This window comes from Arachis ipaensis, chromosome B10 (genome assembly GCF_059453495.1).
Source record: "Arachis ipaensis isolate K30076 ecotype BB chromosome B10, ASM5945349v1, whole genome shotgun sequence".
Classification (NCBI taxonomy): Eukaryota; Viridiplantae; Streptophyta; class Magnoliopsida; order Fabales; family Fabaceae; genus Arachis; species Arachis ipaensis.
The window spans coordinates 3,960,995-3,977,615 of record NC_142435.1 but is presented as its reverse complement, the minus strand read 5'-3'; the positions used below and the strand labels follow the sequence as shown (position 1 = coordinate 3,977,615).

General features: G+C 35.4%; 3 protein-coding genes across 3 annotated transcripts; all 3 read right to left on the bottom strand.

The window, feature by feature from the left end:
- Positions 1-1,079: 1,079 nt before the first annotated feature.
- Positions 1,080-1,877, bottom strand: LOC148578975 (disease resistance protein SUMM2-like). Its single transcript, XM_088487854.1, has 2 exons — positions 1,864-1,877; positions 1,080-1,770 (listed from the first exon to the last, which is right to left on the bottom strand). The coding sequence occupies exons 1-2, from the start codon at positions 1,875-1,877 to the stop codon at positions 1,080-1,082; spliced, it is 705 nt and encodes a 234-aa protein (XP_088343980.1).
- Positions 1,878-4,440: 2,563 nt separating this feature from the next.
- LOC107619960 (uncharacterized) lies at positions 4,441-5,450 on the bottom strand. Its single transcript, XM_016322187.3, has 2 exons — positions 5,358-5,450; positions 4,441-5,137 (listed from the first exon to the last, which is right to left on the bottom strand). The coding sequence occupies exons 1-2, from the start codon at positions 5,426-5,428 to the stop codon at positions 4,441-4,443; spliced, it is 768 nt and encodes a 255-aa protein (XP_016177673.2). The 5' UTR covers positions 5,429-5,450.
- Positions 5,451-5,866: 416 nt separating this feature from the next.
- Positions 5,867-7,900, bottom strand: LOC107624420 (HXXXD-type acyl-transferase family protein). The gene is made up of 2 exons (XM_016326914.3): positions 7,042-7,900; positions 5,867-6,961 (listed from the first exon to the last, which is right to left on the bottom strand). The coding sequence occupies exons 1-2, from the start codon at positions 7,857-7,859 to the stop codon at positions 6,451-6,453; spliced, it is 1,329 nt and encodes a 442-aa protein (XP_016182400.1). The 5' UTR covers positions 7,860-7,900; the 3' UTR covers positions 5,867-6,450.
- Positions 7,901-16,621: the final 8,721 nt, after the last annotated feature.

The following is a 16,621-nucleotide window of genomic DNA, read 5'->3' as shown; positions in this document are numbered from 1 at the left end:
AAAGAATAAACTCCTTAATATTTTTTTAACTTATTAAGAATGCATTGCATTCGGTTGAGATTTATAAATTCTATAATTTAACGTTTAAAATAAATTTGATAAATCATGACAATTAAGAAAATAGTCCACTTTAATTTACAATCATATGCCTAAAATATTGGTTATTTAAAATTATAATATCACATGATTTTAAAATATAAATGAAGGGAAAAGTCAAACTACCTCAGTTCAACTAGAACAGACATTTTTTAGCCAACAATACGTAAAAAATAATTAATTAGAGTGTGAAAATCCTCTGAGCACTCATGCGGTTGGATAGCACATCCTCACTAGCAGAAGTAAGCAACAACTTGCATCATGCTAGTCATTCTCCATTGAAGAACTTGGTCCTTATTTACAAGAGTCCAAGAAACCAAGAAGCCAAATTAAATTAACTTCATAAGTTGCATATTGAGGCGTACTTCATGTTAATGAAATAATTTTATTTATGTATTTATTTATTTTGTCTCTCACTCACGGTTAGAAGACAATTGACTTTTGGTGCTTCGCTAAACGACCAAACCATATAAAAGAATAAAAATCAAAGTCAAACTAACAATACTATGATAATTTCATTGGGTATAGCTGTATAGGTGGTTGATTGGTGATTGAAACTTGACGTACATGGTGCACTTTTTATAATTTCTCTTAAACAATATCCATGCAGATTGATGGCCAGCACATTATGTTAATTACCTACATAGACGCAATAAAAATATTGCCAAATTCTGTCCTTGTACCAAAGACAGAAGGTTCATGCCTACTTAGCTTATATGCAAAACATAGTACATACAGATGGTAGAAAGTAGCTTTCGAATTACACATTCCTAACGATGAAGTTCTTAATTTAGAGCAACAATATATAAATATATAATAGTAAATAATAAGGGAGAAACTTAGGTACAATCGACTTCACGTGAAGTTGATACCTAAGAGCCGTTAGATGATTTGACTGATTTGAATAAATTTTCATTTAACGGCTCTCTCAGATATCAACTTCACGTGAAGTCAATTTCACCTGAGTTTTCACCAAATAATAATTAGACTCTGAAGATCCTCTGAGCACTCATGTGGTTGGATAACACATCCTCACTAGCAGAAGTAAGCAGCAACTTGCATCCTGCGTGACATGTTCCATAAGGTATTCCAACTTTGTCCAAATCAAGACCATTGCTGCAAACATCAAACAATATCACAAGGATCTTGTTCTCATCCAACATCCTCTGACGTAATCTTCTAGCTCTACTTTCAATTATCTCATCATTGAATCTACCACCATTTTTAGAACCAAATACCTTAGGCAGCCGCCATCTTTTACTTTTCTTAGTCTTCACACCAATATTCTCACCATCAAAACTCAATTTCAGTGCTTTGGCAATATCATCTTGAATCTTTCTATAATTGGGCTCGTTTGATACGGTTGTCATGACAACCGCCCCAAACAAGCTTGCATCTTTCTCAACTCTTCTTTTAACTATCTTTTCAAGATTGTCCGGTCCCAATAACACCCCAATGACATTGTTGTTGCCATTTTTTAGCTCCTCCATAATACCATCTAATAGTGCCTTAGTAGATGGACATGCTTCACGAGACAGCGCATTTCTTATACCTGCTCCTGCCGCTGCTGCCAATTCTGCTATCACAATTGCTATTGCTGTTGGCGAATAATTCTTAAGTTTCTCTTTTATGGTTTCTTCACTCTTCATTATTACCAACTTTTGATATATTAATCTATATAACAAATTTGAATGGTCAAAGGATTTTATATATAAGATGCTTTATAGAAATATTATGTAGAAGTGGTAGATTTAAACTTTAATTTACTCCAAAACACTCATTTTTGGATACGAAGTTATTCCGGATAACTAAGAGGGGAAAAAAAAATTCAAATCTAAATATTTAAATTATATCATCAACTTAACACAAAATAACGTTTAAGATATAAATAAACAGTGTGTGAAGAAATAGTTGAAGTTAAATGCAAAGTGATAAAATTGTGAAAGAATAAGAAAAGAAAAGAATGCGAACTTTTATTGATTATTGATTGATTGAATTGTACTGAAGTGTGTTGTAAACTATGAGGGTAAAACTAAATATATATAGAGTATTGTCCTATGAAAGATAAAAGCAAATAAAGATAAGATAAGAACAATTAAAGATAAGATAAAGATAAGATAATAAAGACTAAAATTAAAATTGAATTTTTGTATCCTGTTGGGCTGAATTTGTGGGCCACGATACTTCTTTATTGTTGTCATGGGCTAAAGTAGAAGAATAGTTTAATACGCCCCCGCAAGCTGGTGGATGGAAGATGTCAATAATCCACAGCTTGGATAAGTTCCAATGAAATTGTTGAGGAAGACGCCTCTGACGTAGTGACGCGGAGGAAGATGCGTGCGGCGGAGCTTGAGCTGCCGACGGCAAAAATATAAAAGGAGATGCTGTACTTGAGCAGCGAATCTTCAAAAATGCGCGCAGCGGAGCTTGAGCTGCCGGCGGCAAAAATATAAAAGGAGATGCTGTACTTGAGCAGCGATCTTCAAAAAATGCACGCAGCGGAGCTTGAGCTGCCGGCGGCAAAAATATAAAAGGAGATGCTGTGCTTGAGCAGCGATCTTTAAACAATTGCGTGCGGCGGAGCTTGAGCTGCCGACGACAAAAATACATAAAAGGAGATGCTGTGCTTGAGCAGCGATCTTTAAACAATTGCGTGCGGCGAAGCTTGAGCTGCCGACGGCAAAAATACATAAAAGGAGATGCTGTGCTTGAGGGAGAGAGAGCAAGCAGCGATCTTCATAAAAAAAAAAAATGAAAAAATAAAAAATAAAAAAATAAAAAAATAAAAAATAAAAGAATAAAAAATAAGCGTATAAAACGCAACAAGATTGATCTTTAGAGGGCGCGTATGGCGCAACAAGAGTGGTCTTCAAATGGCGCGTAGAGCGCAATAAGAGTGCAGATAGAACTGCTAGAACAGATGCAGATTGAACTGCTAGAACAGATGCAAATTGAACTGCTGAAACAGAATACTGACGAAACTCCCGGAAGAAGTTGCAGATGAAATACAAGAAGGCGCAGACGGAATTGCTGGTAAAGAACCGGGATAATCAAAACTGTGGTAGAATTTTCACTTGGATGCATGTAACTAAATCTATGATTATTTATTGTGGGAGGAAGTTGAAAAAGAAGCAAGGTGATTTCTCACCGAAGAGATGATAACTTATATATCCTCTTCAAGGAGGATACCATGGCTCTGATACCATGATAAAATTGTGAAAGAATAAGAAAAGAAAAGAATGCGAACTTTTATTGATTATTGATTGATTGAATTGTACTGAAGTGTGTTGTAAACTATGAGGGTAAAACTAAATATATATAGAGTATTGTCCTATGAAAGATAAAAGCAAATAAAGATAAGATAAGAACAATTAAAGATAAGATAAAGATAAGATAATAAAGACTAAAATTAAAATTGAATTTTTGTATCCTGTTGGGCTGAATTTGTGGGCCACGATACTTCTTTATTGTTGTCATGGGCTAAAGTAGAAGAATAGTTTAATACAAAGGAAGAATAATAAAACAAGTGCATGCGTATAATGTAGTGTTAGATAGTAGTATAGTGTAATGAGCATTTAATCAGTAGTTATTTTGTAACTGACCTGGAGAGAGAAACTTTCTCTATAAAAAGAACAATTTTGCTAAAGAAGCAAGAAGGGGTCTAGCCAACTCCTACATTAATATTAACTTTATGAGAATGCTAAGTAGACAAAGAATACAGCCAGAACTTGTCTTATTTAGCATTCATTAATTGTCGTAACAATTAATAAATGCTAAATAAGGTAAATTATAGCTGTTTTTTGCTAATTTTCTTTGGTTACCAAACATTTCCGTAACTTTATATATATAATATGCTTTAGCTTAATTCAGCAGCTAAATTAAAAATAAAAAATACAAAAATAGAAGTAATTAAGATGCTCCGTCAACGATGTCATATCCTAATAAATCATTTTCAATTAATTAAAGCGGCTGCCTCCAATTAATTAACTAGCTGATGATAAACGAATATAATATGCAAGTCCAAACCATTATATAGTATACTAGCTAATTAAGAAAATGATCAACTTTAAGTTATAGTGATAGGCCCAAAATATTGCTTATTAGCTTTTGATTACCATATATGGTCATTTGTAAAGTGATATTATAGTTTGATTGGTAGATGAAAGGAAAAGTATAGGAGACCAGCAATTTTTTCAAATTCTGGCCAGCATGTAACCAGCAAAGAAAAGTGAGTCATTTGATGAAATTTCACACCATTAAAATCATTATTGATGACTATTTCATAGCTACAAATCACAAAAATTGCTGGCCCTAACACTCCTCGTAAATGAAATTAGATAACAATCAGAGGGTGAAAATCCTCTGAGCACTCATGTGGTTGGATAGCACATCCTCACTAGCAGAAGTAAGCAACAACTTGCATCCTGTGTGATATATTCCATAAGGTATTCCTACTTTGTCCAAATCAAGACCATTGCTGCAAACATCACGCAATATCACAAGAATCTTCTCCTCTGCCAACATCCTCGGACGTAATCTTCTTGCTCTACTTTCAATCTCATCATCATTCAACTTATCATTTCTTGAACCAAATACCTTAGGAAGCCATCTTATGCCTTTTTTAGCCACACCGGTACCGGTATTCTCACCATCAAATCTCAATCCCAGGGATCTAGCAATTTCGTCTTGAATCTTTCTGTAATTGGGCTTGTTTGATACAGTTGTCACGACAACTGCGTCAAACAACCCTTCATTTTCCACCCTTCTTGCAACTTTTTCTACAAGATTCGCATTTAGACGCAAATCGGGTCCCAACACCCCAATGGTGTTGTTGCCGCCATATCTTAGCTCCTCCATGATGTCATCTAATAGTGCAGTAGTAGATGGACATGCTTCACGAGATAGCGCATTTTTTATAGCTGCTCCTGCCGTTGCTGTCAATTCTCCTATCAGCAATGCTATTGCTGTTGGAGAATAATTCTCCAATTTCTCTTTCATCTTTTCTTTACCGTTCATTATTACCAATAAGTTTTGGTATATACTGATAAAAAATAACAAATTCAAATCGTCAAGGTGGATTTTATATGATGCTTTTTTGAAAATGCTAAAAAAATATATTAGAGAAGAAGTAACTGAAAGTGTTTGGTAATGAAGTATATCTCTAGTATCGCATGAGATGCATAAACTTTAAGATTGAACATAAATAAATATGCTGACAAACATGATTGTTAAAGTATCAAAGTGTGTTAATCAATAGTTACCTTGTAACTGGCCTGGATAGAGAGACCTTCTCTATAACAATAAAGAAAAAACGTTGAGCCACACCCACCATTACCAAGCTTGCATGAATGTTATATATATCCAATACGCTTTAGCTTAATTCAGCAGCTAAATTGAAAAAAAAATATATAAAAATAGGAGTTAGGTTTGTGCCCCTGCCTAGGTTGCTCCGTCAACAATGCCTTATCCTAAATCAATTAATTAAAGCGGCATCCAAATCATTATATAGTATATTTGTCCTAAATGAATAATAAAGGTCGCGGCGGCATTTTGCACTTGCAGTTTGTGTTACAGCCATTTGTGAGTTACGGTAATACCAACGACACAAAAAAAAAGACAAAACTTGCAATAATTAATAAATGTTAGATAAGGCAAGTTATAGTTCGTTATTTTTTATTGATTTCTTTGGTTACCAAACATTTCTAGTGAGTTATTATTCCTATACCAAGTTTGTACTTAGATTATAATTTTTATACGTTTTAAATATACACTTATTTGTCTCCATAACTACCTAATAATTTCTCCATACACAAATAAAGAAGATGGAATATGATTTTAAGGAAGGGTGTATCAAGCACTAGAGCAAATTAATTTACTTCCACCTCAGTTGTACAGCTCCGAAGAGTGTAATATGATTTGTTAAAATAACAGTACTTATTAGATGATGAAGATCTTCTGAGCCCTCATCTGGTTGGATAACACATGTTCAGTGGCAGAAGTAAGCAATGGAAGTAAATTAATATTTATGTGTGTGTGTGTATGTTCTAATAAGTAATAACATGTTTAGTTAATCCATATTGGTATTTAGAGTCAATTAATATTTAAATGCTTTCTCTACTTTAGTATGACTTATACATACAGCTACTTATGTGGATGGTGAAGGAATGGTTGTTGTTAAAGGATGAGTTATAGAGCTAGTCAAGTGGAGAATCGGTACATGTGTGTGTGTGTGTTTTTTTGCTCAGATTTATTGTATTTTGGTTCTTATTGTTTATATGCAATTACAATTTACATTACATTGTTACATTTATAATAGATTTCATGTGTCCAGAAATGAAACCAATATTGGCTAGGCTAGGGGGAAAAAACGTGCATATCCTCTCGAAAAACAGGCAAAGCGGGTTGAGGCAGAGTGACCAAAACCTTGAAACCCTTCTTCTTAGTGGCAGTTGAATAAGGCAAGAAGAAGCAAGGGTGAACACTTCCAAGGAGGTTCCTGCCAAGTGGCAAAACAGTAACTGGGCCTCCGGATCCAAAGTCCACAGACGAGTGGCCCAAGTGTCTCCAATCGGTGAACCCAGTAACCCCTTTCCCTGCCGTGATCCCATCCCCATAATGCTTTGCCTGAAAATCGATGAATGACCGAACATACTCATCACTCACGTTGCTCTTGCTCTTCTTGATTAGCTCCGCTGTTTCCCAAATGGGCCTCTCTATTAAATCCTTCACACTCACCTCAACATACATTGGAACGCAACCGTTACCCCAATACCCATCTGGCAGTGTTGGCTTTACCACTTTTCGTATGTTAACCGAGTATGCCAACTTAACCTTCTCATTGTCCTTCATTTCCGACGCCCTAACCCTGTTTAAGACACAAATTATAGGGCTATAACTGTAATTTAACATCGGTAATCGATGAATTGAAGAGTGAATACTACTTACTTGGACCTCCAAACGTAAGCAGCAAGAACCTCAAAAGTGGTGAATTTGAGACCGGATTGTTCAAACAGTGATCTCCTGAACGCTTCCAAGGACTCCTCCTGAACGTGGAAGCACTCCCTCACAACATCACCGGCGTCCGCTTGGTACGGCAAAACCCCCTTCTTCAAACTCAGAAACTCTCCTACCAACGCTGACTCCACCCGGGGCGGGTTCCTCGCTCCCAACAATACCTCACGGTTCCAAACCGGTTCAACCGATATCCGACTCGACCCGCGAGCCAACTCGGCCACCGCATTAAAGAACAAGCTCCCGCCCATACCGTCGTTAAGCGCGTGGTGCATGGCAGCACCCAGCGTGAACCCACCGCACCCAAACACCGTTATTTGGAGTATGCAGGGGTGCTCCATCCCCTCATCGGGTCCCGGATCGGGTACTAACTGCTCAATGAAGCTGAAATCCGGGTCGTCGAGGTAGTTTACCGATTCGAGGGTGATGTCTGCGGCGGTGGCAAGAATGAGGGGAACTCCCTGACCGGCAGCGCACCAGTTCTCGAGGCGGTTGTCATGTAGACGGTAGCGAAGCGTGCCGGCGAGTGGGTAGTAGTGAAAAAGAGCTTGGGAGAGGGAGGAGGAGATGAGGGCGTAGGGGTCGGGGTGGGAGGAAATGTAGAGGCGGAGGTAGCGGAAAGTGAGGCGGAGGTTGGGGTCGTTGTCGAGGGGGGAGAGAGGGAGGGCGTGGTTTTGGGAGAAGGGAGTGCGAGAAGGGAAGACGAGAGTGCGTTGGGAGATTTTGATGGTGTTTGAAGCAGCTTCTTCCATGCTTGACGGTTAATCTAAGCTGTAGCTGCTCAAGCTTTATGTATGCTTCAAACTTGAACTGAAGCTGTTGCTTTCTCCCACCTAACTTAACTAACATTAACATGCTTCGTTCCATGCATTACATGCCATCCAAACACAAAACACGTGGACCTCCCTGCATCTCATCATCTCCACCAACCCCAAAAATCATAAATAACAAAATGAATTTAAGTATTCAAATAAACCAATTTAAAAAGAAAACAATCCTCAAAAGGTCAAGTATAAGGAACAAATATAGTGTCGTAGTTCCAGACTTAATTCTTTATTATTTTTTTATAGTTCGTAAATTTTACTTATAGAATTCAAACAAAAAAAATTATTCTATTTTTACTTTTAGACAAATTAACTATAACCTTTGTAGGCATTAAAGAAATTATTCTAATGTTTTTAGAAAATATTGAAGCATTATTTAAGGCTATATTTATAGCTTGAGTGATGTTATATGAATTATTACTAATTTTTATTATTATTGATTATAAAAAATGAAAATATATGAGAGCACGTGAATGGAGAACAAAATTCTTTACCATGATTGAGATAGCAACAAGCAGAGCAAATTAGATGAGAACAGGGGAAGTTAGTTATTCCAGTAATAGAAATTCTGTTAATTCAGTTTAGTTGGTTATTCTATTTTTGTGCTGTTCTCTGTTTGTCAACAAAATCTATCGGTCTATCATAAAAAATTCTTATAATTTTTTTATTTCAATAATTAATTTTGATTTGGAAGATTATCAATTTGATTTTCAGTAACTTATGTCAATGAAAAATAATGGATTATATTGTTTCCATTTCATTTTCAAAACATCTAAGTCTGGTTCAGGAAAAGAGGAAGAATGATTTTGGGTTATCTACAGATATTAGGTTTAAATCTTAAAAAGAAAGTAATTTGGACGAAAAAATGGATCGGATACATTATTTTAGATCAATTCATCAAGAAATAACAAAGAGTTATTTTTAAATTATCTTTTAATTAAGTATAGTCTTAGAAGATAATTAGACCAAAAATTGAGTACAAGTAGAATGTACTCAATCTGCCTAATAATTACATTATTTATCGTAAAATATATATCAATTAATAGGTAATATTGCTTAATAATATTATAAAATATGAATAATTCATAAAAAATTTTGAGAATATAAGATTTAAAATAAAATTTTGAATTGATATCTTATTCTCATATATTTTGGATAATTTCAAGTATAAATTAGTTTATTTTAAACAATGAAATATTTGGATAAAACATCTCTCACGAAGATAAAAATGAAAAAAATAATGTGAAGATTCAAAATTCAAATAAAAAAAAAGTTTTAAGTTCAAATTCAAAAGATTTAGTGTGATAAAATTTGAAATGGTAAGATTTGAAGAATATTTAATTTGGAAAATATGATATAAGCGCAACTTAAAAAGCAATGATAGGATTTTTATTGATACTTTTGATTCAAGAAGTCACATTAGTTAGCCAAAATTACAGAATTCTTTTTCTCTATTATTGATAGAGAGTAGAACCGTACGCGTACATTCATACAATAACCCAACTCATATGAAAATTACTAAGTAGTATTACATATAAGCATAGATTTTCGATCGATCAAGCATAATCCGACACTAACAAGCCCCTTCATTATTCCGAAAGTAAAAAGAAAAAAAAAAAAAAAAAAAAAAAGGAGCATAACAGCATTATTTTTGCATATTTTATAACTGGTAGTTCATAATTAAGAAATGATTATTATTTGTGACCCTCATGACGTGTCTTCTTAGACACTAGCTATGGTATCAGGGATCAATGATGCCGTGGATCAGGCCCGCCAGGACTAAGACGAGTAGTCTTATGTGAGTTTTTCTCAATGAAGAGTGAAGACAACCACGGGAGCACACCGTCATGTTCCTCACTTGAACCAGAATCTTTGGCTGAAGCTGCATTATTAACTGAAGTAGCAATAAGTGGACGAGGCTCAGAATACAAAAAAAATGAGAGAAATACTAACGTAATAAGAATCACACATAACCTCAGTTTTGCCATTATAGTTAATTTATATTTATATATATGTAGCGTGTAACACGCTTATCCTGGAGTATATGTTGTGTTTGTGAATTGAATTCGAAATTGCCTGATATATATAGGCTTTAGCTAACGTTGGTTTCTAGTGTCCCTTGTCCATGCGCATGCATATAGTGTCATTGCATTGCTGCCATGTCAATATTATTTTCCCTTGATAAAAAGTTATATCTAGTTCGGATCTTATACTTTGTACTATTAATCTTTTATCATAGGCATTACATTTGCCATTAACTCGTTATAATAAAGTTCAGGTGTTTCATAGGGATCAAGTAACCATTTAATACAAAAGTCAACTTTAAGTTAATTGGTTCAGCTTATCTACTTTGTGGATAGATAATCCATTAATTTTGTTTCTTATTACCAGTTTGTGTTTTTGTCTGCCCAGTTATATACCAAACAGCGAGCTCCTTGAGGTGTACATTCCATTAAGATCTTGAATCAATGAGTTATTAAATCGTCTGTTAATCCAATTAAAATTTTGTTATATGATCTTCATTCATCAAGCTAATGGTTCTTACATATACCTCATTGTTCAATAGCCTAATCCGAAAAGAAAATGACCACACACTTCCTTAAGTAATGGACTCCACGTTGATATGCGTGCTTCTCTTATGCTTTTCGAATGCGATCACTTTAATTTGTACGCACGTATGTAATGCAAAATCATCGATATAAAGCTTTAATACTTTTGTGGAAATGGACGAAGCTGCTTTTGAGTTGTATTATTATCGTCTACTATATATAAAAATTAAAGTCAATAGAGAAGAGGAACTTATATGGTGATGATGATATATAATTTACTTTTCACTTATTTCGATCACCACCACTTATATAGCATACGCTATTGGATATAATGCTTGTGCGGCTTTTCTTGATTTAAAAAATGGGAGTACTCAAATAAATAAAGACCTTAAAACGTCTTTTTTTTAAATATTTTTTAATAATTAAAATTTAACACATATAATCAATTAAATTGTGTTATTTTTGTCAAAATTAGACTAGATAAATTTATTTGAGAAAAAAAAAATGGTGAATCAAATTTTGAACTGATCTAAATTAATATTATTTTTTATAGAAAATAACTACAATACCCTTATTATAAAAAATAACTAAAATACTCCTAATATATATATATATATTAATTCTGAAAATTCTAAATCTAAATCCTATGACAACAGAAAAATAAACGACTAGAATCTAGAATTTAGGATTCTCAAAATTAATATATATATATATATATAATAGAAGTATTTTAGTCTTTTCTATAATAAGGGCATTGTAATCATTTTCTATAAAAAATAATATTAATTTAGACCAGTTTAAGATTAGATTCACCATTTTTTCGGTCAAATCAATTTGTCTAGCCTAATTTTGACAAAAATAATACGATTTAATCGATTATATGTGTTAAATTTTAGTTATTAAAAAACATCTTTAAAAAAAGACATTTTAGACGTCTTTATCTGAGTGACTCCCTTAAAAAATAACTATAATCAGGGAATAAGAAAAAGTCTTAGAGACCATTACTTTTATTAAAATCTAAGTCAGTATTTAATCATCAAGAAAAGAGTGGTAATCTCACACTATTAAATATAATTTCATATCATTAAAATATTAATGATGGCTAATTAATAATTACAAATTACAAAATATATTAAACTTTTAGCATTACTGATTTAATAATCCGAATACTAATAAATTAAATCTCCATTTGTGAAATCAATTCAAGTAAAGAGAAGAGTGAAAAGAGCAGATCAAAACGTATCTCTATCAAAACTAATTTAATTTGAAGCTTTCTCATGACTTTAGTTTCTAGTTTAGTAGCATCCACATGCATATAATATAATTTGCTTTTCTTTTTTAAAATTGTTTGACGTGTACATCATCAGTACATGCATGGACGCTAGCTTAAACCTACTATATCTTAACGCAAATTTTGTGATATAAACATATATACGTCCCGGCGTCGCGCTGCTTGTCTTCATTCATCATTTGAGTAGATGTAATCCATATTTTGTAGCCGTTCTAGACCCAAAGAAGACAATGCAGGAACCAATTATATTATAAATATTCAGCTAATTAAGGTAGATAATGTTAGAAAGGGGAGAGTAGGGAGCAATAGGAAAAAGTTCTGAGTATTCAAGTTGTGTAAAATGATACAATATAGAAGGGTATTTATAGGTACTAAAAGAATCGAAATATATAATAAATATTCAGATATATGTTAAATAATACTAATTGATCTTAATTATACTCTAACATCTCTCCTTAAACTCAAGTGGCAATGCAACTTGAGTTTGAAACTTATTTGAAATAACTAAATAAAAAATACATAAACTAATAGAACGGGTGCAGACGGAACTGTCTGAAGAAAGCGCAGATAGAACTGTCGGAAGGAAGCGCAGATGAAACTGCTGGAAGAAAACGCAGAACTGTCAGAAGGAAGCGCAGATGAAACTGCCGGAAGGGAATGCAGACGGAACTGCCAGAAAAGAACGTAGACGAAACTACCGCAAGAGTGGCCAACTGCCAAAAAACTACTGCTGAAAAGATGGCGAACTGTCGAAAAATTGCTGAAAAGTGACAAAGTGCGAAGAGATGACAAACTATCGGCAGGTGATGAAAAGCATCTGGTTTCTCTACGAGAATAAGTAAGTAGTGGATGAGCTAATCGGTGAGGTCAGAAAAGCATTATAGCATTGACCAAAGAGAAGGAAAAAAATGACACGGAAAAAAGTATGAAAAGTACGGTGATTTCACCAAAAGAAAATCAACTTATCCTTCTCAAGGAAGATATCATGACTCTGATACCATGTTAGAAAGGGAAGATGGAACAATAGCAAAAAGGTTTGTAAGTATTCAAGTTGTATAGAATAATACAATATAAAAGGATATTTATATGTGTTAAGAGCGAGAATCGAAATAATAAAGACGTAATATTCTATAATAAATATTCAGATATATTAAATAATGCTAATTAATCCTTATTATACTCTAACAAATAAAAACAAGAACAACTAACGCAGTCCATAGGGGTATCAAAATTCTCCGAAGCGCGGGGATCCCTGCGGGGACTGCTCCGAATGGATACCCGAAGACGGAGAATTTTTTCCGTAGAGATGGGGATGGGGACTAAAATCCCCCCGAGACAGGCACGGGGACCCGAGTGGGGATCCCCGCCCCGTCCCCAATAATTTCCCGAATTCTTGAGTTTATTTAAATATCCTGAATTTATTTATAATACAGGGACTTTTTAGTAATTTCACCTATTGAAAATCCTAATCCGATCCTACCTTATTGAATGTCTTCCATTCTCTCCTACTACTCCACTTAGCGCCGTTTCGAAGCCCCAACTCTTCAAAAAAGTTCAAAACTCCCAATTCTCCATAGTTGTGTCGACAGTCACAACCATAGCAGCATACCCCCTCGCCAGTCGTTATCGGTCACTCTTCCTGCTCAGTGCTTACCCCCATATGGACTATGATTTGTTATATTGTATTTCTAGACTTATAATCTTGGATAAGATATGTTTGTAATAATGTTTTGTAGTTTTTTTTTTTTTAATTTTTCACTATAATTTTTATATAAATAATGTTCAACATAGGAAAATAAGAAATGGGGCTCTACGAAAAACACGGAAAATGCGAAAAATAGGAATAGAGATGATTATCCCCCATAGCGAGAATCGAGGCACAGATGGGGATCAATTCTGGAGCGGGGACAGGAAGCAGGGAGGCATCCCCGCCCCCGCTCCGCCTCATTGACATCCCTAGCAGTCCACACTACTCATTAGCTAATTAATATATTTGATGACGCGTCATCATTTGTCTATTATTAAAAGAATGCTTTAGCTAGTTTGAGATGCAGTCTTGCTTTACAAGAAACAAACAAAATATGGATTTAGCTTTTAAATTTGAAGGTATATATATTGATATATTGATTATTGAGTCACCAATGTACTAAGTTCGTAAATCACTGGAGGAATCAAATCACGCAAATTTGTACTATCTCATCCGCTATTCTTCTCACTCAATATAGCTGCATGAACTTCGAACGAAATTACAATATAGCATATAAATGTTTGTGTGTAATATAATCAATTAAACACAACAATTAATTAATTTATTTTGTCAGTAAAGGTAAAAATGGCGAAACAATGCTTGTGGATATGGCTTTTACTGGTAATGGTAATGTTGTCATTTTTATTTTACGAGTGTCGTCCTATGAATATGATGATGATTTTTTTTTTCGGTTTACAATATGATGATTTTTTTTTAAAGAAAACCGGTTTGGAAAGACCTGCCCCGGTTCCACAACAAAAACTGAAGCCGTGCTCTAACGGAAAAGGATGAAATGGTTTGAATATTCATGGTGTCTCCACTGCATGGTATATGGTACCACTTTCAACTCCTGCGGATGCTTTGGAACTTCAATTGCGACCGAGGACTCCCAGTGCTGCCTCGTCTATACTTCCCCTTCGTCGTAGTTCGGAACGGTTCTCATGGACTTCGTTGCCTTGTGTTGTGGAGCTGCCCTTTAAATCCAAGGTAGAGAGAGTAATCTCAAGAGCAAACATCTCTGCTGCTCTAAATTCAAATGCGAGATGGCCTGCATTTTGTCTTTGATTCTCTGCGTTGATCTGCTGATCCTCCCTTGTTTCATTCCTTTCAATTTGATGCCTCGTGGAGCTTCCTTGAATGGTTTGTGTCTTCCTTCCCCAAAGCCCCGATGTAAGCTGCTTTCCTTTATTTGTCTGTTGCCTAATTCTGTTTGGAGCCTACACCCAACATGTAGATGTGTTCGATCCAATCCTGCTAGTTAGACGAGCCTCCTTCCGAAGTATGTCATGTATCGGATTAGGCGGGTTCCCAGGCCAATTCCTATCAAGCTTTCGCTCCTCTTCCATTGCTGCCGCCATGTGTGCCAGTTGGTTCCCCTCCCTGGGGGTCCAGGTAAGTCCACAATTCTCCACTTCTTTCATCTAGTCTAGAATATCTCTTAGAATGGGTTTCGCTTCGCCTCCTATGCTGTTTGATTTTAGAGCTTGTACCATGAGAAGGCTATCTGATTCAATTAAAATTTTATTTAACCTAAGGTTTCTGGCTAGGATGATTGCATTTCTAATCGTTGTTGCCTCTGCTGTTAGGGCTGAGCTTGCGATGATTCCATTCGTAGCACCCATGATGAATCTCCCCCTGTTGTCTCCGATCATTGTTGCTGTTGCTCCTTCTCCTGAGTTGCGGTTGAAGGTTGCATCCACATTGGCCTTGATCCACTCCCCTGGTGGTGGCTTCCAGGTAGCTTCTCTCCTTTTCTTTGCCATTTTAGTATTTGTTGCTATTTGTTTCTCATCATTGGTTGCTGCTGTAAATTCTTTCTCCAGTGCGTTGGCTCTTCTGATTGTAGTCTTAGGATCGACTGCTATATTCTGAAAATAAGTGCTGTTTCTTGCTTTGCATAACTCCCAACACAAAAAATCAATTTTATTGATCATTATGTCCTAATTCTTGTCCTTGTCTGCTCTAATTTTTCTCACATTCATAAGAAACCAGTTCCCAAAAGTTGAGATAGTTTCTGTTGATTGACTGAGTTGGCATTGAGCCCCAAGCCAGGCTGCCCTAGTCCAGAAACATAGTAAGAGGGTATGTTCTATAGTTTCAACGCTCTCATTGCAAATAAGGCAGATTAGATTCCTTGTGAGTTTTTTTTCTAAATATATTGGCCCCACCTGGTAGGATATTCTGAGCCGCCCTCCACATAAACATTTTTATTTTCTGTGTTACCTGAAGTTTCCATAATTCTGCCCACACCTCCTTGTCCTCTCCACTTGTTGATGGTGCATTCAAATTTTGTTCGTTCTCCTCCTTCCTAGCAGCATGATATCCCGTCCTAACCGAGTAGCATCCATCTAACTTATACGGCCATTTCAGAGTATCCTCTCTATCTATTAAGCTTATCGGGGTTCTGAGAATCTTGTTGGCTATATCAATCGAAAAAATCCTTTTGATCTTTACTTCGTCCCAATCTTCTCCTCATTTTTTCAGCTCTTGCACTACGCTTATCTCCTAATTTCTCCCTCTGAAAATCCTCCCCATGCCGTAAACCCAGGAATCCTCCCAAATATTGATAGTTCTGCCATTACCAACCATCTACTTTCCTTTCCTTGTCAAGAAATCTCTCCCTTGTATGATGCTTTTCCATACCCAAGAAGAACCTTCTTGTACTCTCGCCTCCCAAAAGCATTCACTTGAGAAATAAATGGCTTTGATTATTTTAACCCAAATTACCTCTGGTTCTTCTAAAATCTTCCATGCATGCTTTACCAACAGGGCCAGATTTTGATGTTGAAAATCTTTGAAGCCTAATTCTCCCTCTCTTTTGCTTTCACAAATCTTCCTCCAACCTTTTCAATGGATGCTAGATTCCTTATTATTATAACTCCACCAGAATTTTGCAGCTTTGGCACCTAATTTTCTACAAAAACCTTTAGGAAATAAGACCACATTCATAGCATAGGCTGGAATGGCTTGAACCACTGATTTGATGAGGGTTTCTTTTCCAGCTTGATTGAGTAAATTTTCTTTCCATCCTTCTAGTTTGCTCATTACCCTCTCTTCTATCCAAGCTAAGGTTTTTCTTTTTGATCTCCCCCAATGAGTTGGT

Bases quoted from the DNA above. Each gene is read 5' to 3' on its own strand.
- LOC107619960 (XM_016322187.3), bottom strand. From the start codon at position 5,428: ATGGTGGGTGTGGCTCAACGTTTTTTCTTTATTGTTATAGAGAAGGTC. The intron at 5,138-5,357 runs GTAACTATTGAT...ATTTTTTATCAG, and splicing joins CTATCCAGGCCAGTTACAAG to TATATACCAAAACTTATTGG.
- LOC107624420 (XM_016326914.3), bottom strand. From the start codon at position 7,859: ATGGAAGAAGCTGCTTCAAACACCATCAAAATCTCCCAACGCACTCTC. The intron at 6,962-7,041 runs GTAAGTAGTATT...TGTCTTAAACAG, and splicing joins GCTTACGTTTGGAGGTCCAA to GGTTAGGGCGTCGGAAATGA.